The sequence below is a fragment of the Ovis canadensis genome, chromosome 6 (genome assembly GCF_042477335.2).
Source record: "Ovis canadensis isolate MfBH-ARS-UI-01 breed Bighorn chromosome 6, ARS-UI_OviCan_v2, whole genome shotgun sequence".
Classification (NCBI taxonomy): domain Eukaryota; kingdom Metazoa; phylum Chordata; class Mammalia; order Artiodactyla; family Bovidae; genus Ovis; species Ovis canadensis.
In genome coordinates this window covers 75,200,309-75,224,509 of record NC_091250.1, presented here as the reverse complement: position 1 = coordinate 75,224,509, position 24,201 = coordinate 75,200,309, and the positions used below count along the sequence as shown (strand labels likewise).

The 24,201-nt window shown below is 34.9% G+C and overlaps 1 protein-coding gene and 1 non-coding gene across 4 annotated transcripts in view; one reads left to right on the top strand and one right to left on the bottom strand.

The window, feature by feature from the left end:
• Nucleotides 1-24,201, bottom strand: part of UBE2K (ubiquitin conjugating enzyme E2 K) — a 71,322-nt gene that overhangs the window by 20,193 nt on the left and 26,928 nt on the right. For all 3 annotated transcript variants that reach the window (XM_069593978.1, XM_069593979.1, XM_069593980.1), the window contains exons 2-3: nucleotides 8,952-9,045; nucleotides 4,464-4,522 (exon numbers count right to left, since the gene is read on the bottom strand). In XM_069593978.1, coding sequence (XP_069450079.1) covers nucleotides 4,464-4,522; nucleotides 8,952-9,045 — 153 coding nt within the window. The remainder of the gene's footprint in view (nucleotides 1-4,463; nucleotides 4,523-8,951; nucleotides 9,046-24,201) is intronic.
• On the top strand, nucleotides 296-418 carry LOC138443035 (U6atac minor spliceosomal RNA). The gene has a single exon (XR_011257964.1). It is a non-coding gene; the product is annotated as a U6atac minor spliceosomal RNA (small nuclear RNA).

Here is a 24,201-nt window from a genome sequence, read left to right as displayed (position 1 = left end):
CCTCTTCTAATGTTCATGCAAACGACATTATACAATGTGTGGCTTTTTATGCCTGGCTTTTTCATTTAGGATGATGTTTTCAAAGTTCATCTATTTTATAGAACATATCAGCACATTCATCATTATAAACAGAAGTGGTAAATACACCACATTTAATTTTTCCATTAAGTTGACGGACATTTAGAGAGCTTCCACTTTTTGGCAGTTACGAACTAGTGCTGGTATGAACACCTGTGTACAAGTTGTTGTATGGACACATTTTCATTTCTCTTGAGTAAATATCTAGAATTGCTATGTGTTGTATGAAAGGAAAGGTTAGCACTCCCCTTGATAAAGACAGAAGAGACTCTAGAGCCTGACAACATGCATATGGTTAAGGCACTGCCACCTACCTCACTGCATCTAATCATGTTTTTCGGTAAAAAATAATGCTCGCTAATATTTACAGCATGCTGTTCTAAGTACTGTATTTTACTGAACCACAGGTACCATCAACTACTCAATACACCATTATTTTATATACCATGAGAAAGAAAAAAACTGGGCCAATTAAATTATCTCATCCACTAAAAGATATACCCTGATTTGAGAAATATTAAAAATGTGAAAAAAAAGTTTCATAGCATAATTCAGATACAATTTTTTAAATGGACTACTCCTTCGAAAGGATTTTACAAATGAAGAAACACCTTAGACAACTTGCCTAAGATCAAAGTCTGTCAAATGCTGTAAGATCTGAACTGTGGGTGATTATTCTTGTTCTTGGCAGGTCCACATTCACGGTTTCAGAGATTCGGCCCTTACCCCTTTCTCATTAGGGTCAAGGAAGTAGAGCACGGTGGGCCTTACAAATCAAGTTTCTATTGGACCTCTAACCCTCAGTTCCCTCATTCATTAAGACTATCTTAGGAAGGCATATAAAATTCTTAGCACAATGCAAGTGACATCTTAATAGTAAAAATATAGTGGCTGTTTTTCTTTTTTAACTTAATAGTAAAAATACAGTGTTTGAAAGCAGTCTCTCTTGAGATCTTTTCTTTCTTCCCTCATTTCCATTAGAAAAATTGTTTAGGCTTGGAGGTCATCCTTATCTCAAAACATTTAAAAATCTTTTCTTAAATTTATAGTATTCTACAATTAATATAAACTAAAGAGAATACTACTTATTTTATTTTAATGACAATATTGACAATCAAGATTACCTAGTTAGAGGGTAACTAAGACGAGGATGAATATTATGTCACAGATATAAAATGAAAGTTTAATAGTGGTCACCTCTAAGTGGTCATACTGAAAAGATGTTCTTTTTAAAGAAATACATCACCATTCAAATTTCTACAGCAAATACAAACTACTTTATAACAGCAGGGGGGGAAAAAAATCAACCAGGCTTGAAAGGTAGGAACAACCAAAATGCCCATCAATGGATAAATAAAATGCAGTGTTTATGGAATACTATTAAGACTTAAAAAAGAAAGAAGTTCCAATACAAATTATTACATAGATGAGCCTTAAAGACATTAAGTGAAATAAACCAGGTATAAAAGAATACAAACTGAGTGATTCCACTTAAATGAGGTACCTAGAGTAGACCAAAATTCATAAAGTATAACTGGTTCCCAGCATGAGGAAACAGGGAGTTGTTATTTAGTAGATGAAAAAAGGTTCTGAAGATGGATGGTAGTGATAGATGCAAAACAAACGGAATCTGCTTAATGCCACTAAACTGTGCATGTACAATTGGTTAAGGTAGCAAGTTTTATGTTTACTTACCACAATCTAAAAAATCAATCAGGTTTATCAGAAAATAGATGAACATAAATAACAGAGAATCAGGCACCTCACAATGGTAGGTGACACTTTACCCTGGAACTTCCATTACCCTGTCTATTCTTTTTTTTTTTTTTTACCCTGTCTATTATTAAACACTCAACCAGTAGGTTGAGTGAATGAATTCTGGAAAGACTAATATATGCTCAAGGGACACTGTACTTTTAGGAATCAGAGAAAACACAAAGGTGTATTAAGACATGGTCTTTTCCAGAAATTATAAAACTCCTGGAGGAGAACATAGGCAGAACACTCTCCGACATAAATCACAGCAGGATCCTCTATGATCCACCTCCCAGAATTCTGGAAATAAAAGCAAAAATAAACAAATGGGATCTAACTAAAATTAAAAGCTTCTGCACAACAAAGGAAAATATAAGCAAGGAGAAAAGACAGCCTTCTGAATGGGAGAAAATAATAGCAAATGAAGCAACTGACAAACAACTAATCTCAAAAATATACAAGCAACTTATGCAGCTCAATTCCAGAAAAATAAACGACCCAATCAAAAAATGGGCCAAAGAACTAAATAGACATTTCTCCAAAGAAGACATACGGATGGCTAACAAACACATGAAAAGATGCTCAACATCACTCATTATTAGAGAAATGCAAATCAAAACCACAATGAGGTACCACTTCACACCAGTCAGAATGGCTGCGATCCAAAAATCTGCAAGCAATAAATGCTGGAGAGGGTGTGGAGAAAAGGGAACCCTCCTACACTGTTGGTGGGAATGCAAACTAGTACAGCCACTATGGAGAACAGTGTGGAGAGTCCTTAAAAAATTGCAAATAGAACTACCTTATGACCCAGCAATCCCACTGCTGGGCATACACACCGAGGAAACCAGAATTGAAGGAGACACATGTACCCCAATGTTCATTGCAGCACTGTTTATAATAGCCAGGACATGGAAACAACCTAGATGTCCATCAGCAGATGAATGGATAAGAAAGCTGTGGTACATATACACAATGGAGTATTACTCAGCCGTTGAAAAGAATTCATTTGAATCAGTTCTGATGAGATGGATGAAACTGGAGCCGATTATACAGAGTGAAGTAAGCCAGAAAGAAAAACACCAATACAGTATACTAACACATATATATGGAATTTAGAAAGATGGCAATGATGACCCTGTATGCAAGACAGCAAAAAAGACACAGATGGGTATAACGGACTTTTGGACTCAGAGGGAGAGGGAGAGGGTGGGATGATTTGGGAGAATGGCATTGTAACAGGTATACTATCATGTAAGAATCGAATCACCAGTCTATGTCCGATGCAGGATACAGCATGCTTGGGGCTGGTGCACGGTGATGACCCAGAGAGATGTTATGGGGAGGGAGGTGGGAGGGGGGTTCATGTTTGGGAACGCATGTACACCCGTGGTGGATTCATGTTAATGTATGGCAAAACCAATACAGTATTGTAAAGTAAAATAAAGTAAAAATAAAAAAAGTAAAAAATAAAAAAAGACATGGTCTTTGACCTCAGGAACACAAAAGCTAGTAAAAGATATATATCCCCAAATAATACAATACATTAATTCATACTATAACTGTGTTAGTCCTATATAAGTTATATAAAATGCTATTGAGGTAAAGGGAGAAACATTTTGACAGGCACAGCTTAATGGAGAAAGTAATACTTTACCCAGACCTCAAAAGAAAACCAGCATTGTCAATGACAGGGATAATGATTCAAGTGAAAATGACAGGAAAGTGTGAAAGAATAAGCATTATACAAACAGCAAATAATCTAGGTTGGAAAATGAAACCGATTTTGTGGGTCAAAGTGGAAAAGACCACAGAAGCACATTATAGGAGATTTTAAATGCCCATCGCTATAAGGAGTTTAGACTATTAACAAGGAAAGAGAAGAAACAAAACATGATCAAAAACTCACTTTAGGAAGATTTACAGTACAGCACTACAAAGAATGAACAGTAGTGGCAAAAATGAAATGGGGATTAAGTAACAGGCAAAACAGAGGAAGTAACAAGGCTGAAAGCCTAAACTAAAATGGTGAGGACAATAAAAGGAAAGACGGAAAGGAAGCAGTTCAGTCAAAATGTAAGTTTAGGCTAGTTCCACTTGTTATACACAATCCTAGGTTATTCTGTTTCCTCTTTAACATTTATCACTATTGCAGTGATTTGTTCATTTTTTTCATCCCACTAGAACATGAGCTCTATGACAGCAAGGACAGTAAAAGCTTTATTTACTGCTATACTGGCACAAAGCATTCAAATAAATGCTGAATAAATCCAGAATACACTATTCCCTTAAAAAAATACACACACACACACATATTTCTTTGAGGCAAATAAAAATGTTTACGATTCTCTAAATTTGGGACACTGCAAGTTTTTCCAGACCTAGAATTTAAGCCACTGTCAGATATAGATCTTGTTCCTGTCTAAATACATTACTAGCTGCCTCTAAGTAAGCTTGCTTTTCATTCTAATTCCAGAAGCAAACTGTTTGCCATTACCTGAAACCTTGTCCACACCAAACTTACAAAGCAAACACACACACAAAATCTGTAATTTTAATAAATACTAAAGTATGTATTAATTAAATGAACCAAGAAATATAGTTCATGCATAAAAATGGGCTTACAATACCTTAGGGGGATTAAATGGATATGTTTCTGGTATTTTAATCTCTAGTTGATATCTTCCTCCTAAAAAATGGGGAAAACAGAAAGTTAAGAATGTCGCTTGCCTCAAATATGTGAAGCCAAATACAGTGATAGAACTTTTCAAAACATATACTATTTTATATTCAATTACAACAGATTCACTTTAAATTTGAAACCCAAAAAGGAAACAGACAAAATATTACTAGTTTTTAATTTAAAAGTCACTTAAAGCATACACAATACCCATTTTATACAACTGATATTAGCTTATCAGTGAATAATCAGACTAGAGATGGATGAATACATTAAATCTATAGACAATCCAACGCCAAAGACTTCACTGGAACAATTACGGAGTGCAGGTTCTATCTGCTTTTGCTTCCTTTAGTCCACACTGATAAAAGCTGCTAAATAAGACAAAAAAATGGAAAGAAAAAAGGAAAGAAGATAGGGAAGTATAAAGGCACAGAAGGTACAGAGAATAAAGATACACAGATTATGCCATAAACTGAAAAAATCTATATTGAGCTGGTTCTCTCAAATGTGAAATTGTCCCAAACTTTTATTTGGGACATAAAATGCCAATACTTCTTGTTAAAATTTAAAAATCAAAATTCAACAATAAGACAAGAGGTAGGCACAAAGACAAAAATCTACTCTCTTCCCCTAAATAGGTATATAAAATGCAAAACTTTACAAAAAGATTGTTCTAACCAGTAATATATACACAGTAGGCAACATACTGGTATGAAGTTATCTTGAGCAACTAGCAGCTAACAGGGTATTTGTTTAAAAAAGTTTATCTAGCTTTCCATACTAAGATATTAAAAGCGAGGATAACTACCCCTCAGGAAACTCTGAAGTGGGGGAGTCTTGCACTGGACTTCAGACTGGATTTGAGTCCAAACTCTAAAATAACTTCTAATTCTAAAATTTTATGTTCCATTAACATAGAGTATTTACCATTCCAAAATACAACAAACAAAACTGTGCCAGTGAAATAGTTATATATAAAACTACGTCTTGAATTTGCTTCAAAATAATCAAGCAAATTAGATCAAAGACTGGCCATGAATTGATAGTTATTAACGCTGGCTGATGAGTACATGGAAGTTTCATTATACTATTTGCCTTCTGTATGTATCTGAAATTTTCCATAATAAAAAGTAACAAAATACAAATAGTAACTGTGAACTAGGAACACTATTGATTTCAAAATTCTATACACTCAATCCTCAGTATATCCTTCACTTCTTTCACTGTTAGGAATAAATGAATGCGGATCTGAGAATGAAAAGAGTAATTCACTTGGTACCACTTTCTTCGCTCCTTTTTGGTTCCAATTCTTCTTTTCTTGCTTATTCTTTTTAATAGACTCTCAGACTGACTGGTATACAAGTAGAACTAGATGCCTGAAGCACAGAGCACGTGACAGCAGTGAAATAGGAAGTAAAGAAGCCAAAATGAAACAAAAGAAAAAGAGCCAAGAGAAGAGGATCTCAGGAAATTTTTGTGTATACAGAGATAACTTTATGTTCAGAGTTATAAATGTTAGCTTCAAATGTAGGTATAATAAATTTGGCCTGAGTAATATGTACAGTCTTCTTTTTTCCTCCTATGAACTTTACTTTTTTCCATTAAATTTCAAATTACTGTCTCTATAACCTTTCATATAAGGTTCTTCCTTCTTGAATGTCCAAAACAATCTCTTAGGAGCAGTATGAGAGCCCTGAAATACTACAGAAATAATGCTGGACCCTGCTGCGGCTGCTAAGCCGCTTCAGTCGTGTCCGACTCTGTGCGACCCCATAGACGGCAGCCCACCAGGCTCCCCCGTCCCTGGGATTCTCCAGGCAAGAACACTGGAGTGGGTTGCCATTTCCTTCTCCAATGCCATGAAAGTGAGAAGTGAAAGTGAAGTCGCTCAGTTGTGTCCGACTCTTAGCGACCCCATGGACTGCAGCCCACCAGGCTCCTCTGTCTGTGGGATTTTCCGGACCCTAGAGTCCCCCAAATCCTATTTCTACTCCATATGCTGTTAGTATGCTCTGTCTTGCATTATTTGACAACTTCAATATATAATCAATACAGCATTAACCGCAACATTATTTGATATGTATCAGAACAACACAACTAAGAAGGCTTTATAATATTCAATAACTATATTACTATCATAACAGCTTTCACTATAAAATATTTACTTCTTGAACAACAGCTTTTAATATTAAACATCTATAATCTTTAAATTTAACTTAGTCCAAAGGGAAGCTGGGGTAGCAGTGAGATTTTTTTTTTTAAACATCAAGAATGACTCCGTAAATTTAAAACAGCTCTTAGGGAGAAAGGCTCAAGAACTGAATTGTTCCTTTGCCACTGAGCCATTAAGGCAAAAGAAGAAAATTGAGGTAACATACAATAACATGGTCATTTTAACTCAATCTGATTACTTTCTACACTATATAAAATAGCTGCCTGATTTCTTAATGATGGCTATTAACAATTTAACATTCCCATGTAAACTTTTGCCTTAGCTATTGAGATTAAAAAAAAAACAAAAACCCTCAAAACTTATCAAGAGCCCTGAGATACACATTATCAAAATATTTTATTCCATTCATGTTGCAAAAAAAAGTATCTAAGCTAATGCCCTCAAATGATGCTTTTCTTAAACAAAATGAACTTCTCTTCAACAGTTTTATGAGAATACAATTTAAATTAATCTATTTCAAATACATATCCAAGAAGCATATTAAAACTAAAGTTATAAAACATTAATGTCTCAGTGGCAGCAGCAGAAGAAATAAGCACTTAAAAATGATCAAGCTTGTTTCTAACTAATGAATGTGGTATAGTTATAACTTAATCATCCTGCAAGTAAGTATGTATTGTCCAATTTTTAAAAACTTCATGTACCTCTATTAAGAGTTGCTAAGAAGGGAACAAACTCTTTGTCTAGTTCAGGAGCTCTCTTGTTTATAAATATCAATTTACTGGAAGAGCTGCAGTGTGATAATGCCCTACTATCTTTTAAAAACACATCTAAACAACCTAAAAAAAAACTAACTCAAGAATATTTATAATGTATGCCTTCAGAAGAAGCTAGTATATCATAAATAACATATGCTACTAAGGACGAACTTGATTTTTGCAAGATAACTCAAGATCTCTTCTCCAACTAACAACTATCAAAAGGACTTCAAGAATAATCATTCATGAAAGAATCCAGATGAGGCCTGGTATATAGGAGGTACTATAAAAAATTAAGTAAGTCTAGAAATGGCTCATATGAACTATAAAACAAAAAATAAAATTTTATCATTTCAGATTTGGTAGAATGTGCTAAGGATATTTTAGGGCCTTTAAAAATTCAAATGAAAACAGAAAAATAGTCTAGGACACTTAATTCTTCTGAAAAACTTTAAGTTATTGTTCATTACAGAATTATAGAACCACTACATTCAAAAGAGACATCATTGTCACTTCCAACAATCAATCAATCCTGTTTTCAAGAGCAGAAAGAGATTAGGAAAAAAGGCTTTAGAGTCAAAGGCTATTAGAGACTCAAATCCCAGCTGTGCAGCTTAGATGACTTAAACAGTTACTTAACTTTCTTGAGCTTAAGTTTCTTCATCTGTGAAACAGTGATAACCGTACTTACCTCGTAAGATATGTTTTAAGGACTGAATGAGAAAAGACACATAAACCTCAAAATAAGAACTCAATAAATGCTACTACAAACAATATTACATGACTTCTATCAAGCATGTGAATGCCTATTATATGCAAGAATCTTGGCTATACCATATAAACTCAAATATATAATAATATTCACTACTGAAGATCTGCCTAAATAAAAAGCTTACAAAGCTTCTTTCTATATCTTACCACCCCAATTCCATGGTCTAAAGTATAAAGACTTAGTATGTCAACAGAGTTCAGGAAAGCTGCCTCCTTTCTTTTCTATATGCCTTGAAATGATCACTTAAAGCTTTCCCGAATAAAGAAAATTAAATATTTGGAATACAGCCTGTATAAAGACATATGAGTGAATTACACGCTAAATGACAAACAGGGAAGAGGAACTTTGCTTTAAAAAATAAACATAAGTCAGAAATTTAAGACAAAGTTTGTTACAAATACCATATGAAGGGTAACTGAGAGTTCGCGTAAGTTAAATGTTTAACATGCTAGTTGTAAATTTAATTTTACACTGTTAAATTCTAACATAATATTACCTGTAGCTAAGCTCTACTAAATCTGTTTTGGGAAAAGAAAAAAGTTAGCTAAAATTCAGTAAGAAAAATCAGTCTAGGTAAGTATCTAAATTTATTATTTAAAAACTGCTGTATATATCCTTAAGCCAAATGAAGTTACCTTCCACGTAGCTTATAAATGCTTAAGATTATTCTGATTTAGTGTTTCAGATAAGTTCTAATACGCACAATATTTTGATACAGAAAAAAGTACTTGCCTTCATATGGTGTGTCTGGAGGTCCTGCTATTTCTCCTCTTAATTCTGTAAAATTCTCATCTACAAGATCTACTTTAATTTGATTTTTGCTCGTCTTAAAAATAAACAGAAAATAAATGTTAGTTATATCAGCAAGGAAAAAAACCTATTTTTATTAAAGTATTACCTATAAAAATTTTTTGAAACCCGTTCTTTCAAGCTTATCTACTCTAGTAAAAATAATATTCTGTAATTTTCAAGACTGTAATGAGCCAATCTGAAGAATACTTAAAACAGAAACACTAACAAAATTTAACTTCAATGTTTTTAACGACATTACGCCATTTTGAATAATAGTACAATGTCCTGTTGACTTTATTATAGGAATGTTTAGAGAAAACTAGCTAACACCTATTTTATACCTGCCAAATTCATGTGTATTAGATCCAAAGTGATAATTCTATTCATCTATAGACGAACACTGCCATCTGATACCCTGGGCTACATGGGTTAGAGATAAACAGAAAAGTCAGGGTCATTATAAGTCATTTAGGCTATACACGCTCATTTAAATTTCTAGATGCATAGGTTAACTGAAAATATTACACCATCAAGCAGGATGATGAAAGCCATGTCTAGTTAATCCCTTTCCAAACAATTTCCTGAAGCCTAAATGCCCACTAGAATCTTCCAATGCCTTCCTCAATCTGTTTTTTTGCTTAGTTTACTTCAATGGCAATTACTTACTTTTCAAAACAGATTTTTGTATTATATTTATCTACATCTACTATATTTTGTACATTTCTCAAAGTACTGTCGTATCAATCTTATCACTTCAATCTCTCAATGATCTTTAACAATCCATTCTCATAGAGAATAATGATTGTGATTCAGAAAACCCTCCAGTGGGATTCACTTCAGTGGTCACATGTACTTGCTTGCAAATGGGCTCTCCACTTAGATTTTGTAACCTTCACTAGTGTCTGGTCTATTCACCTAACACAACAATCCTCCCCTTTCCTCAATTTTTAAAACCTTAATTCCTCAAAATACAGGTTTTGTTTTCATTTTTTGGTTAGGATTTAAATATTTATCTACATTTAATTATTTTGTGGGGCTTCCCATATGGTAAAGAATCCACCTGCCAAGCAGGAGACTCAAGTTCAGTCCCTGGGTCGGGAAGAGTCCCTGGAGAAGGACAGCAACCCACTCCAGTATTCTTGCCTGGGAAATCTCATGGACAGAGGAGCCTGACGGGCTACAATCCCTGGGGTCGCTAAGAGTCAGGTACAACTTAGCAACTAAACAACAACTTACTTTGTACTTTACACTTTATACCTAAGTGACACATGTACTCTTACAAAAGAGAGCCCCATAAGATTTCAAAAGAAAATTTTTGCTTTTGAACATACCTCTTAATCTTGCTTACTAGATGGAAAAATGTAAGATTATTTTAAAGTCCTTAACTTTGCCACCATCCCAAAAGAAGATATCATCATTTTCACTTTTTCTAAACAATTTAGTATCGAATGTTAAGTACAGAAAAAATATAACTTTAAAACCCAAATTTTAAAGATTTTATGTGACTTTTATCTTATTTTTTAATAATATAGGATTAAAAATCTTAGTTTATGCATTTTAACTAAAATTAGATTCACAACCATTTCTGCATTTGAGATTAAAGTATTTCATATTTTTCTGAAGATAATTTTACCCCCAAATTAGATTTAATTATAAATATGCATAATAGGGAACTTCTTCCTATGCCCTAAAAAAAAAAATCATTATCATCTTTAATATCTGCAGAAGAGGATGAAATGTACAGCTTTAGTAATGGTAAAATACTTTGTTGAGTAAGCACAGGAATGAAGAATGTTAAAATGAAAATCAGCGGTATTAGATGTTCACTAACCAATTTACGAAGCCAAAAGTGTAACTTACAGAATCTATTTTTCTCCCCTAGGACTTCTAAGGAAAACAAAAGAGTAAATGGATCTTGCAAATCATGAATGCTTTCAAAGTTCTCTATAGCACCCCACAATATCTGCTTCCCCCAAAGAAGTAAGTAACCTTAAAACCGCAGGATACTAAAGGACACTATTACACTAAAGTTCAGGGGAGGGCAGAAAGCAGTAACAAATTAGAAAAGTTGCCCTGCAAATTGCCCCAATTGTCTCATCAGTAAAATGCTAAAGAATTATTAATTGTCATAGCTCTGTCCTTATTTCTGTCCTCACTTCCCCCCAAATTACAACTCAGAGAAAAATGGGTCTTATTTTTTTCACTCCAGGGAAAGAAAACTTTGTGTATAAAAATTTACTACAAAAGCTTAAGAAAATACATCACCATGATGAATCCCATTATAAAGAAGTATTCTGTTCTAGAGTCGGTTTTTCTGGAAAGTTAAAGATGAAGATTTTTCACAGCTTAATTTTTATATCATGCCAATTATTCTTTATTACATTCATACTCTAATGCAAACATCCAGTATTTCACAATCCAAAACTCCAAGACCACTGCCCACACAAACTAACTTAAAATCCCACTTTAAGACTGAGAACTATATGGGAGAAAGAAAATAGCAAAATGACAGACAATATTTTTAAAAATCATAGTTTTTGGATTCAGACAGAAAGGAGTTAATTTCCAGTTCTGCCAGTTACTTATGATGCTAATTCAGGTAAGTCACTTACCATTTAACTCTCAATTTTATTATAAAATGAGAATACACTTCAGAATTAAATGAAAATTTCCTGGATAGAAGTAGCACACATACCCTTCCCCTAAAAATATTAATTACAAAAACCTTTGATTTCAAGCCCTGTATTATAAAATTTATTTCACAGGCCTGTTTTCAAACTAAGAATGGAAACTGTAATTTCTAAAAATAAAATTACATGTTTCTAAATTTTAATGACCAAAACCACCAGAGAGGCTGAGGCTTTTGGATAAAACCTTAAAGAATGCTGCTATCATTATACATTTTTTCTGAGAACAGCTGGAAGGTGCTTTACTATACTTTCTTCTCCTAACTCATCTAAACATACAGTGGAGCCTCTAGTTGTCTTGATTTTTCTGACATTTCCTTGTGGCTCCAATACATTTCCAACACATAGAAGGAAAAGAGATGAAAAGAAGCCACAGCTCCTAATAAACAATTTTTAAATAAACTATTTTATTGATATAACATGCATGAAGTATGCAAAACAGTACATAATACTGAAGTTAATCTGATATATGAATGAACATTACTGACAATAAGCAACAGTGCAGAATTTAAAGGAATTCTGGTAGATTCTCAAAACCAAGTCTCGTGACGAACTGACATCATCAAAATCACAAAATTCTTTCACATACTTCCTGGGATCTACTACATATTATATCTTAAATGTCAGTGAAACAACTAAGTAACAAAACCAAGCTCTTGCCCACTTGGAGCTTACATTCTCCTGTGAAAAACTAAAAACTGAAATATTTTATCACAAAAGCACAAAGTATAAAGCTACTTTTGTTTAACCTGTTTAAAACTCATTAGCTACCTGACTCTGAGCAAGTTAAATAACCACTCTGTACCTCAGTTTCATCCTCAGTCAACTGCAGATCATAATAGGACCTACCATATACAGTCATGGGGGAATTTAATGAATACAGTACTGATAATGCCAGCAAAACAGTAAATGCTTAAATGTACAGTAGTCACTTAACACTGCAATATGTTGACTTTTGATGATGATGCTGGAGCAGAAAACTTTGAAACTGTACTTTAAAGGGATAATTTATCACATTAGCCTCTCTTCTATTTATTCTGAGGAAAGTTTTCTAAAATACAATTTAAATCCAAATTTCAGATAAGCAAATATAATTCTAAATGACCCCTGAAGTTACCGATAATTCTCATATGCTATTTTAAAAAGTTAGTTTGTTCCCTAGACAAATCACAATTACCAAATTCAGGAACACTGCTTATTACTATCATGTAAATAAATGTAAAATTCAATGCTTCCATATTTGTTGGAAATGAGGCTTAAAAGATTTAACAGTTGCCATTATTTCCTCATAATTTAATATAAATAACTTATGTTTTCCCTACTGTTCCAGGGCTCAAGAAAAAAGATTTCTACCTTCTAAGCAATTAAAAACCTGAAGCTTAGGACATGTCATATTTCCAAAGCAGGGCTGATATGAAAACTGAGAGACTAGAAAAACTAAGAAACTAAGAAAAATGGGAAATTGAGGCCATGGGGATGCATTAGCGGTACTTACAAAAAACAAATTCTAGACCAGGGCTGTCCAACAGAAATAGAACATAAACCACAAATGTGGTTTTTCCAGTTTTTTTTAAGTGACTGTATTTTTTAAATTGAGGTATATAGCTGATTTACAATGTTGTGCTAGCTTCTGGTATACAGCAAAATCATCCAGCTATACATATATATTCTTTTTCATATTCTGTCCCATTGTGGCTTATTACAGGATATTTAACATAGTTATTACCTGTGCTAAATGGTAGGACTTTGTTTTATCTTTTTATATGCAGCAACTTGTATCTACTAATCCCAAACTCCCAATTTATCCACCCCCAATTTTGATAACTGTAAGTTTGTACACTATGTCTGTAAGTCTGTTTTTATTTTGTAAATAAGTTCATTTGCTTTTTTTTTCTGGCCACGCCATGCATGTTGTGGGATCTTAGTTTCCCAATCAGGGACTGAACTTGGGTCTCCTCAAAGAAAGCATAGAGTCCTAACCACTTGACCACTAGGGAATTCAGTATTTTTAACTTTTTTTTTTTTTAGGTCCCACCTGTAAGTGGTATCAAATGATATTTCTCTGACTTCATTTAATATGATTATCTCTAGGCCTATCCATGTTGCTGCAAATGGCACTGTTTCTTTTAATGGCTGAGTAGTATTCCATCATGTGTGTGTATGTACACATATATGTATCTCACATCTCTTTTATCCATTCATCTGTTGATGGACATCAAGGGCACTTCCAGGTCTTGCCTACTGTAAATACTGGGTTGGCTAAAAAGTTCCTTCAGTTTTTAAGTAAAAATAAAAGACATTTTTCATCTTCACCAAGAACTTTATTGAACAACGCATTCACCATTTTGTTTCACTACCTTCCGCCATTTTTCAGGCACCTTCATAATACCATCTTCCCAAAACTTTTTATCTTTTTGAACAAAAACTTCCAGGTGCTTTTTACAGTCTCAGGGAACTGTAACATTTATTAAGAGAATTTTGTAAAGACCAAAATAAATGGAGATCTGAAGGTGAAAGGTCTGGTGAAAATAACAGCTGAATCAGAACTTTCCAGCCAAGCTGTAACAGTCTTTGCCTGGTCAACAAAGAAACGGACAGTCTTGAGTTAGTCTGATGAAAGATTATGCATTTTCTGTTAACTAATTTCAGACACTTCTGTGGGGTGCTGGTTTCAGTTGGTCTCAATGGGAGACGTACATGTTGGAATTAATCATTTGGTTTTCCAGAAGGAGCTCATAATAGAAGACTCCCTTTCCAATCCTACCATATACATCACCTTTGGATGAAGACTGGCCTTTAATGTGGTTGGTGGTGGTTCATTTCACCTGCCCCACAATCTATTTATGCTTCACATTATTGTACTGTATCCCCTTTTCACTACCCATCACAATTTGTTTCAAAAACGGAATGTTTTCCTCACAAGTAGAAAACTGCACGTGGAAATATGGTCAAGAAATTTTTTTTGCCTAACTTATGCTATACCCCAAACCAAAGTGATTAATACCATAACCAAGCTGTTGCTAATGATTTTTAATGCTTGATTTGGGTATTTTGAATATACTGGCTATCTCCAGCCTGGCATAATGTTGGTTATTCTCAATTAATACCTTGATTTGATTGCTATCAACTTCAACTGCTCTACCTGACCACTGAGCATTGGCCAGCAAGAAATCTCCAGCCAGAATCTTCACAAGCCACTTTTGACACATTTGATTAGTCACAGCACCGTCTCCATACACTGAACAAATCTTTTTTTCTTTCAGTTTCATTTTTACCTTTCTTGAAATAATAAAGCACAATATATTGAAAATGTTACTTTTTTCTTCCATCTTCAATATTAAAATGGCTACACAAAAATTCACCAATTTTGATTTTTTTTAAATGCACACTGATATGACAACTGTCACAATACAATCTAAAATGTTTCAAACTAAAGACAACTAAGCACTACTAAAGCCGTCTTACACAAAACCGAATCAAATTTCTGGCCAACCCAACAGTGCTGTTACAAACGCTGGAGTGCATGGATCTTTTTGTACGATAGTTCTGTCTGGATACATGCCCAGGAATGGAATCACTAGATCATATGGCATCTCCATTTTCAATTTTTTAAGGAACCTCCATACTGTTGTCCATTGTGGCTGCATCAATTCACGTTCGCACTAGTCATATAAGGGAGGGTTCCTTTTTCTCCACACCCTCTCCTACAAATTTATAATTTGTAGATTTTTAAATGATGGCCAGTTCTAACTGGTGTGAGGTTATACTTCAGTGTAGTTTTGGTTCATATTTCTCTTAATAATTAACAATGCTGACCATTCCATGTGCCCACTGGTAATCTGTATGTTTTCTTTAGAGAAATGGCTACTTTAGGTTTTCTATCCATTTTTCAAAATTGGGTTTTTGTTGTTGTTGTTGTTAGTGAGCTGTTTGTATATTTTGGAAATTAAGCCCTTGTCAGCTCCATCATTTGCAAATATTTCCTCGTAATCCATAGGTGGTTTTTTTGCTTTCTTTATGGTTTTCTTTGCTATGTAACCTTATAAATTTGATCAGTTCCCACTTGTTTATTCTTGCTCTTATTTCTTTTGCCTTTGGGAGACTGACCTAAGAAAACACTGATATGATTTACGCCAAAGAATGTTTTACCTATGTTCTCTTCTAGTTTTATAGTATTGTGTCTTATATTTAAGTCTTTAAGCCATTTTGAGTTTCTTTTTATGTATGGTATGAGAGTGTTCCATAAACCATTTTTAAATTTTGTAGTAATCACATTAACAAGAGTAAAAGTAAACAGGAGAAATTAACTTTAATATTTTCTTCCAACATATTAAAAATTATCATTTTAACATGTCATTAAAATTTCGGAGACATTTCACATTTTATACTACTAAGTCTTCAAGATCCAGCGTCTAATTTACAATTACAAAACATTTTGATTTGGAACGGCCACACTTCAAGTGTTCCAAAGCCACAGGTGACAGGCAGATGGACAGAAACAGGAAGTAAAATACTGGTTTCTGGGGAAGGACGGGGAAATGAGAAGAACCTATTAATGGGTAACAATTCTTTTGGGGGTGATGAGAATGTTCTGGAATTAGATACTGGTAATAGTTGCACAACCCTGTGAATATACTAAAAATCACTGAATTATTCAAAAGAGTAGTTTTTTTTTAAATTTGAAGGAGAAATTGTCACACACAGCTAGTGGGTGCAGTATTGGACAGTGCAGCTCCAGAGAACCAGGAAGTAGTAGCCTCTCCAATTACAACAACAGCGTGCCATTAAAATTTTACTTTCTGGACTGCTGTCATCACACTTGACACAATCTAGATGCAGAATAATTAAGGTTCTGAACCTACTAGTTTCATGAATATTTACTGAGTACCCACTATCTGCAAAGCAAATAGGTACTGGTGGTAAAAGCATCAACAGCAATGTTCTCTAACATAACCTAAAGCCATAAACAAATTTTCATTCTAAGGTATTAAACAGCAATTTAATTTTTTAAATATAATCACAACAGTAAAAGATGTTTATCAATTTTCACAATCCACAGTCAAAAAATAAATTATATAATTTTTAAAAGAAGTGTAGGATACTAAAAGAGTCATGAAGAAGATTCCCTGAGGAAACTATCATTAAAGATTAACTTAGGTAAGGCCAATGATAGCATTTCAGGCAGAAAGTTCATCCTGTAGAAAGAAAACAGAGGCAAAGAAGGACTTGGCATGTTTAGGAACTGAAAAGCCACCAATGTGACTAAAATACACAGAATAAAAAGGTAAGGGGAAAAAAAGAGCAGAAATGAGGAAGGAAAAGTAGGCAATAGCCAGATTATGCAGGGTCATGAAGAACAGTGAGAAAAATATGTTTGTGGCATGACAAACAGGTTTGAGTCTTTTAAAACAACTTGTCTGTATTGGGAGGGAAATGCCTGGAGAGAGATTAAAGCAGATACACAGAAAAAGGTTAGGAATCCAGTGAGAATTATTAGAAAGTTCACTGAGATGAAGAGAAGTAGCTGAATTAAGAGAGGCAGGAGATAAAATATATAGTATTTAGCTATTACATACTGCAAGTGTATGATCTTAAGGAAGGAAACAAGGATCGCTCTTATGGTTTTGATTTTCCACTGAGTGGATGGTATAACAACTAAGATGAGGAAACATGAAATTGAGGGGTCAGAGAGAAAATTAAAAAGGGAAAGAGAGAAGAGAAAATAAAAGAAGAGAGGAAAAGAGAAAATAAAAAATTCCATTTTAAACATGTTGAAAAAAGATGTCTACAAAAATCCAAAATGTCAAGTAGACAGCTGAAAATTCAGAGTGATCTGTGCTGATGATATGGTGAGCAAGAGGAAAATTCAGGATCATCTGTTATCACTGGCACCAAAGAAAGAAAAATGTTTCAAAGAGTAGCTAACACTGCTGAGAGACTAATAATAATAACAGCTACTATACCTTATAAATTGTATCCTGATTTATATGTAATAATTCATTTAATCCTCATAATAATTTCATGTGTCTACCAATAAGGAAACTAAGACACAAAGAGATCACACAAAGCTAATAATCAGCAAAGCCTGGTTCCAAAAGTGACATACGAGCCACGGCATATACTTTCTATTTCATTGTCATCAATTACAGGACGCCCTGCTGTGTGCCAATTAAAAAAAAAAATTTACACTATGACAGTTTTTATCATTTAGAATTTTTATTTTACACAAATTCAAAGAGATTTTAGATTTGACATACATCACTCTTAAGACTACATAAGGAAAAATAAGCAAACATTATTTTCTTTGCAGTGAAAGCCCTAAACATGTACACACACAATTCTGAAAACACACACAAGAAACTGGCAATGGGGGGTAGGAATCCCTTAGAGTAGGAAAACAAAGAACTATGAATCTGAGATAAATGAGAGGCTATGGTGCTGTTTGAAAACTACTTTAAAGACACATACATACAACTTTTGTTACAGAACACTTTTAAAAGCCTGATGGACAGCAACAGGAAAGTCTTTGCAAAGTGAAAAGATAAAAACACCTATTATACCTGGTCGTATATGAAAGGTGAGGGAGTGAAGGGCAATGATTAGAGAGAACTCTTCCAAACACTGACCATAAAGAGGGGAATGAGAAACAAAGTAGTTTGGACAGAGAAAGAGGGCAGAAGGTTGATTTTCTTCACAACACAGCCATTAGGCAGTATGTTTAAATGCTCATGGGATAGCTACGGTAGAGGGCTGAGAAATTAAAAATAAGGACGACAGGTAACGTAACGAAGAAGGTGGAATTGGCTAGAATGGGTGAAATCCTGAATGAGAATAATAAATATCTAAACTGAAAATCAACTACTCTTAAATCCAGAGACTGGAAGTTACAGGCTCAACCACTGGCCCCAAAACAGAGACAAATGGGCAAAAAAGGAGAATCAAACCAGAACAAAAGATCACAAGCATCTCTGCTTGAACCATTACCAAAGAATGAAAACCTAAATTATAGTTGACATTGCTGGCGGCACAGTGGGGCTAAGTTTGAGAGTGAAAAACTTCCAGAAGACACTTTTTTGAAGTTTTACCTCCAGGATTCCTATAAGGTTTTCTGAGAGAAGATCAGAGAAAACTCCTTTCAAGATTCTGGCAAGGGAAGGGAGAAAGAAGCCATTTTTCTCATTTAGAAATAAACCCAAAGTATTCGGTTCTTCCTAACAAGGCCTGCCCTCCTCAAGAGAAACTATTTTGCCAGCGTGTAACATCAACTGGGGTTTTAACAGATCCAACCCATCTGAGAGAGGGGCAATATCCTCCAGCCCCCTCTAGCCTGACACCTATAGCTACTACAGATAGTAAATACAGCCTAATTGCTAGCCAGATAAACATAAAACCTCAGACTAAAGGCCTACTTACATAGTTCCTTTTATCAGATACACGTGCCTCACTTTCACGAAGAAAATTACAAGGTATACTAAAACACAAAAAACAGTTTAAAAAGGCTGAGCAAGCATCAGAATCAGACTCAGATATGGCAGAAGTGTGGGAATTAGACTTGAAATTTAAAACCATGATTAACATGCTAAGTGCTCTAAGAGAAAGAGCTGCTGCTGCTAAGTTACTTCAGTCGTGTCCGACTCTGTGTGACCCCATAGACGACAGCCCATCAGGCTTCCCTGTCCCTGGGATTCTCTAGGCAAGAACACTGGAGTGGGTTGCCATTTCCTTCTCCAATGCATGAAAGTGAAAAGTGAAAGTGAAGTCGCTCAGTCATGTCCGACCCTTAGCGACCCCATGGACTGCAGCCTAGCAGGCTCCTCTGTCCCTGGTATTTTCCAGGCAAGAGTACTGGAGTGGGTTGCCATTGCCTTCTCTGAGAAAGATCTGACAACATCCAAAACAGATAGATAATGTAAAGAGACAGATGGAAACTCTAAGGATCAAAAGTAAATGCTAGAAACCAAAAACATTGTCTAACCAATAAAAAAATGCTTTTGATAAACTCATTAGTACCTAAACATGGAGAAAGAATCAGTGAGCTAGAAGAAATGTCAATAAACTTCCAAAACCGAAATAAGAATTTTGGGAATACCAGATGGAGAAAAAAAGAAGAAATATTTGAAGCAATAATAACTGAGAATTCCCCTGAATTAATGACAGATACCAAATCACAGATTCAGGAAACAGAGTTCAAACCAAGCTAAATCTCCCCAAAATCGATACCGAAGTGTACTGTTGTTCAGTCGCTAAGTCGTGTCCAACTCTTTGAGACCCCATGGACTGTAGCCCACCAGGCTCCTCTGTCCATGGGATTTCCAAGGCAAGAATAACATTCAAACTGAAGAAAATCAAAACAAAGAAAACATCTTGAAAGAATCGAAAGGAAAAAAGGCACCCTGCCTACAGAGGACTGTTCTACATTAGACTTCTCTTTAGAATTTCATGAAAACTACATGAAAACACTGATGTATTTCAAATGTTAAAAAAAAAAAGCCCCCTAAAATTCAGCACCCATTTATGATAAAAACTCTTCAAAAAATGGGCATAGAAGAAACCTACCTCAACATAATAAAGGCCCTATACAACATACCCACAGCAAGCAAACATTATTCTCAACAGTGAAAAACTAAAAGCATTCCCTCTAAGATCAGGAACAAGACAAGGGTGTTGACTCTCACCACTATTATTCAACATAGGTTTGGAAGTCCTAGCTATGGCAATCAGAGAAGAAAAAGAATTAAAAAGAATCCAGATTGGAAAAGAACAAGTAAAATTCTCACTGTACACAGATGACATGATACTATACATAGAACACCCTAAAGATACTATCACAAATTTATTAGAGAGCTAATCAGTGACTTTAGTAAAGTCACAGGTTACAAAATCAATACACAGAAAGCATTTGCATTTCTATACATTAACAATAAAAAATCAGAAAGAGAAATTAAGGAATAAATCCCATTTACCATCACAACAAAATGAACAAAATACCTAGGAATAAACCTACCTAATGAGACAAAAAAGTGCTGTATACAGGAAACTATAAGACACTGATGAAAGAAATCAAAGATAACTTTAACAGGTGGAGATATTCCATGTTCCTGGGTAGGAAGAATCAATACTGTAAACATGACTATACTACCAAATGTAACCTACAGTTTAATGCAATCCCCATCAAACTACCAATAGCATTTTTCACAGAACCAGAACGAAAAATTTCACAATTTGTATGGAAACACAAAAGACCCTAAATAGCCAAGGAAATCTTGAGAAAGAAGAATGGAACTGGAGGAATCAACTTTCCTAACTTCAGACTATACTACAAAGCTATAGTCATCCAAGCAGTATGGTGCTGGCACAAAAACAGAAATACAGACCAATGGAACAAGAGAGAAAGCCCTGAGATAAACCCATTCACTTATGGGCACCTTATCTTTGATAAAGGAGGCAAGAATATACGATGGCAAAAAGATGGGCTCTTCAATAAGTGGTGCTGGGAGAACTGGACAGTTACATGTAAAAGAATGAAACTAGACACTTCCTAACACCATACACAAAGATAAACTCGAAATGGACTAAAGACCTAAATGTAAGACCAGAAACTATAGACCTCTTAGAGAAAACATAGACAGAACACTCAATGACATAAACCACAGCAAGATCCTCTATGACCCACCTAACAGAGTACTGGAAATAAAAACAAAAATAAACAAGTGGGACAGAATTAAACATAAAAGCTTTTGCACAGCAAAGCAAGCTATAAACAAGGTGAAAAGACAACCCTCAGACTGGGAGAAAATAATAGCAAATGAAACAACTGACAAAGGATTAATTTCCAAATTATACAAGCAGCTCATACAACTTAATACCAGATAAACAACCCAATCAAAAATCAGACAAAAGACCTAAACAGATATTTCTCCAAAGAAGACATACACATGGCTAACAGACACATGAAAAGATACTCAACATCGCTCATCACTCAGAGAAATGCAAATCAAAACTACAATGAGATATTATTACCTCACCCTGGTCAGAATGTCCGTCATCAAAAAATTTACCAACAATAAAGGCTGCAAAGAGTGTGGAAAAAAGGGAACCCTCTTTACACTGTTGGTGGGCATGTAAACTGATGCAGCCACCATGGAAGACAGCATGTAGATTCCTCAAAAACTGGGAGCAGAACTACCGTATGACCCAGCAAGCCCACCACCAGGCATATACCTTGAGGAAGCCAAAATCCAAAAAGGCACATATACCCCAGTGTTCACTGCAGTACTAGGGTAACAGCTGGGACACGGAAGCAGCCTAGATGTCCGTCAACAGATGAATGGATAAAGAAACTGTTGTACATACGTACAATGGAATATTAGTCATAAAAAAGAACACATTTGAGTCAGTTCTAATGAGGTGGATGAACCTAGAGCCTATTACACAGACTGAAGTAAGATAGAGGGAAAAACCCCACAAATATCACATACAGGGAATCTGGAAAGATGGCCCCGATGAACCTATGTATGGGGCAGCAGAGTAGACGCAGCACAGAAAGCAGAGTTAGGGATACAGGAGGGGTGGGGAGGAAGAGAGGGCGGGAGGAATGAAGACAACAACGTGGAGGCATACACACTTCCATATGCAAAACAGACAACTCATGAGCATTTGCTATATGACTCAGGGAAGTCAAACTAGGGCTCTGTAACAACCTAGAGGTGGGAAGGGGTGGGAGGTGGGAAGCCAGTTCAAGGGCAGGGGACGTATGTATACTTATGACTGGCTCAAGTTGATGTATGGGGAAGCCAACACAATATTGTGAAGCAATTATCCTTCAATTAAAAATAAATTTTAAAAAGGAAGAAGTCCCACAAACCTAGATTTTAATATACAATAAAATTATCCCTCAGAAATCAAGAATAAAGACATTTCAGACAAACAAAAAATTGAGGGAATCTGTTGCCAGCAAGATGCAAGAAACATTACAAGAAATTTTTCAGAAAGAAGGGTAATGATATAGATCAGAAACTTTAAATGTATATGAAGAAAGGAATGGCATTATAAGTGAAGATAAAACATGTACTACCTATGAAGTAATGTAATGTAATTTGGAAGAGCACTTTTTTTTGGCTATGCCACACAGCTTCTGGGATCCTAAGTCCCCCACCAGGGATGGAACCCAGGACCCTGGCAGTGGAAGCATGGAGTCCTAATCACTGACCACAGGGATTTTCCAGGAGAGCACTTTTAAGTAAGTGTATATGGCACATTCAACAGTAACTACTAGAAAAGCTTTTTTAAAAAAGCATAGTTGCTATGCTAAGAAGAAAAAAGCCAGAATCATATAAAATAATCAATTAAAGCAAGATAAGGCAGAAAAGAATAAAAGGTGAAAGAAAAAGGCAAGGAACAGAAAACCATTTTAAAAATATGGTAGGCACTAATCGAACTGAATCAATGATAACCTTAAATGTCAATGGTATAAATATAATAATACAATATACTACTGAAGTGGATAAAAAAAGATTCAACTTTATGTTGTCCATAAAAATCGCACTTTAAATACAAAGACACAGATACAACAGCAATAAAGGGAAAAAAAAACTGAAAGTCAAAAAACAAAACACAAAAGAAAAGCTTTGTGACACAGAATTGTCAATGACCTCTTGAATATGACACCAAAACACAGGCAACAAAAGTAAAAATAAAATGGATTACATCAAGATGAAAAAATTCTGTGTATCAAAGGATAAAATAAAGAGTAAAAAAGGCAAACTATGGAATGGGAGAAAATATTCGCAAATCATATAAATGACAAGTTGTTAGTATCCAAAATACATAAAGAGCTCTTGAACTCAACAACCAAAAACAAACCACCTATTTTAAAAATGGGCAAAGAACTCAAACAGATTATTTCTCCACACAATATACAAATGGTCATCAAGCAAACAAAAAGAGGCTCAACATCACTAGTACTACCATTAGGAAAATGCAAATCAAAACCGCAAGATACCACTTCACATCCACTGAGATGGCTACTATGAAAAAAAATGGAAATAACAAGAGTTGGCAAGGATGTGGAGAAATTGGAACCCTGAGCACTGCTGGTAGGAATATAAAATGGTGCAGCCACAATGGAAAACAGTATGGTTCATCAAAAAATTGAAAACAAAATTACCATGTGATCCAGCAATTCTACTTTTGGGTATATACTCATGAGAAATGAGACAGGGTCTCAAATAAGAAAATCTGCACACTCTTGTTCATGACAGCATTATTCAAAAAACCAAAAGGGAGAAGCTACCTGTCCATTGGCAGATGAACAGATAAACAAAATGTGCTCTGCACATACAATGGAATATTGTCCAGCTCTAAAACAGGAAGGAAATCTGACACGCGCTACAACATGGATGCACCTTGAGGACATCATGCTGAGTGAAATCCATCAAAGAAAGGTATATATTGTATGATTTAGAGCCAGAAAGTAAAATCCACTGGGTGCAGAGTTTCAGTTT